General features: G+C 46.6%; 1 protein-coding gene across 1 annotated transcript in view; it reads right to left on the minus strand.

The window, feature by feature from the left end:
• Positions 1 to 1,462, minus strand: part of POMT1 (protein-O-mannosyltransferase 1) — a 13,135-nt gene that overhangs the window by 3,104 nt on the left and 8,569 nt on the right. The window contains exons 13-15 of the mRNA XM_009322074.1: positions 897 to 993; positions 714 to 806; positions 83 to 203 (exon numbers count right to left, since the gene is read on the minus strand). Coding sequence (XP_009320349.1) covers positions 83 to 203; positions 714 to 806; positions 897 to 993 — 311 coding nt within the window. The remainder of the gene's footprint in view (positions 1 to 82; positions 204 to 713; positions 807 to 896; positions 994 to 1,462) is intronic.

Genomic DNA, 1,462 nt, shown 5'->3' on the forward strand with positions numbered 1-1,462 from the left:
CCCCGCCCCCCCGCAACTTCCCATCAACATGAGGCCTCCCCCAGCCGCAGAAATCTGCTTCAAGAACATGGCTGAGACATACTTTTCCCATATCTGTGCTCTTCCACATTCCACACCATGCTCTGGTGATAGCCTTTGGACAGCTTCTCTCCAACCACCTCCAGCTGCCGGTATCCCCACTCGGGTAAAGATGCTCCACTGAGCTGAAAGTGAAAGATGACCATAAACTTACAGTCCTGCCCATTTGAACTTCAGGGTGGAAGCTCCTAGGCCCTGCCTGAGCAGTGGATCACGGAAGGGACTGCTAGAAAGTATGTGAAGAGTCACCGTGCAATACTGTCTCAAACAAATGCTACAGCCATAAAGTCAGTGATTCTGGGATGAGATCCTTAACCATTCCAGCTGCTGTCACACACTACACACAGACTCAGCATCCATTTCTGAGGCAGTATCTAAGCCCCAGTTGTGAACAGTGTTCACAACATCCTGAGAAGCAGGACAGCGCTGCAGGCTGAAAAGAAATGTAGTACAACTACCTGAAACACGTGCTGCCCTTTTATCACATTGAGCAAGTTTATTGTTTCCTTTTATTTACTTATTGGTTATTTCTTTTAGCAGTTTAGGCATTTTGGAGCAGAGAGAGTAGTAGCTTATGAGGTTACGAGAACTGCATGGAGGAAAAGCTACAGGCAAATAAACATAAATCCACTTGCCTTTAGCACTGCAGAGGTGTTCACGTGAACAAACCTCACTTCTGACAGAATTGTCTTCCACACGTCTGTGTCAGACTCGCGATTTACAATTTCCTACAACAGAAAGATGTCTTTTGATCGTCACGTTCTCTCAGCTGTTTCTGCTGGAGCATGATGAGCTCCTCCCTTCCCTTCACCACTCACCACTCTCCAAAGGTTCTGTGCTGGCATGGAGATGTTATAATCAATATAGCAGGAAACTTCTTGGGAGTGGGGGCTAAGAGGGGCAGCAACATCATGCCTAGAAGACAACTAAAGTAAGATCCTCCAACACCGTTTCCCAAATTCATATAAAAAGCAAACCCATAAAGGTATTGAATTGGCTTAGACCAGATTCAGTAATAAAGCAAACTCATTTATACAGATTGCACTGTTTACTCTGAAAGAGAACACTCCCCACCACCAAGAGCTGCCAGGAACAGGCTCAGAGGAAGCCAATACAGACGCCTGCTATGCCAGGCTAAAGAACAAGCACCGATTGTGACAAACAGAGATGCTGTTCACTGGGGTTTCCAGTAATGAGCAAACTAGGTTTGGAAGGGACATAGCAAAAACCCAAGCTCAGAACACCCCCCTTCCTAATCCGAGTGCACGCAGACACTCTTTTGGAAGCAGTCAGGAGGCAATTTCATACTACAGCCTTTGCAAAACAGGCAAGAATCCGTGGCAATCAGCCACAGCACACTGGATTCTCCAGCACATCTTCCTAA

Source organism: Pygoscelis adeliae, unplaced genomic scaffold (assembly GCF_000699105.1).
Source record: "Pygoscelis adeliae isolate BGI_AS28 unplaced genomic scaffold, ASM69910v1 Scaffold114, whole genome shotgun sequence".
NCBI lineage: Eukaryota > Metazoa > Chordata > Aves > Sphenisciformes > Spheniscidae > Pygoscelis > Pygoscelis adeliae.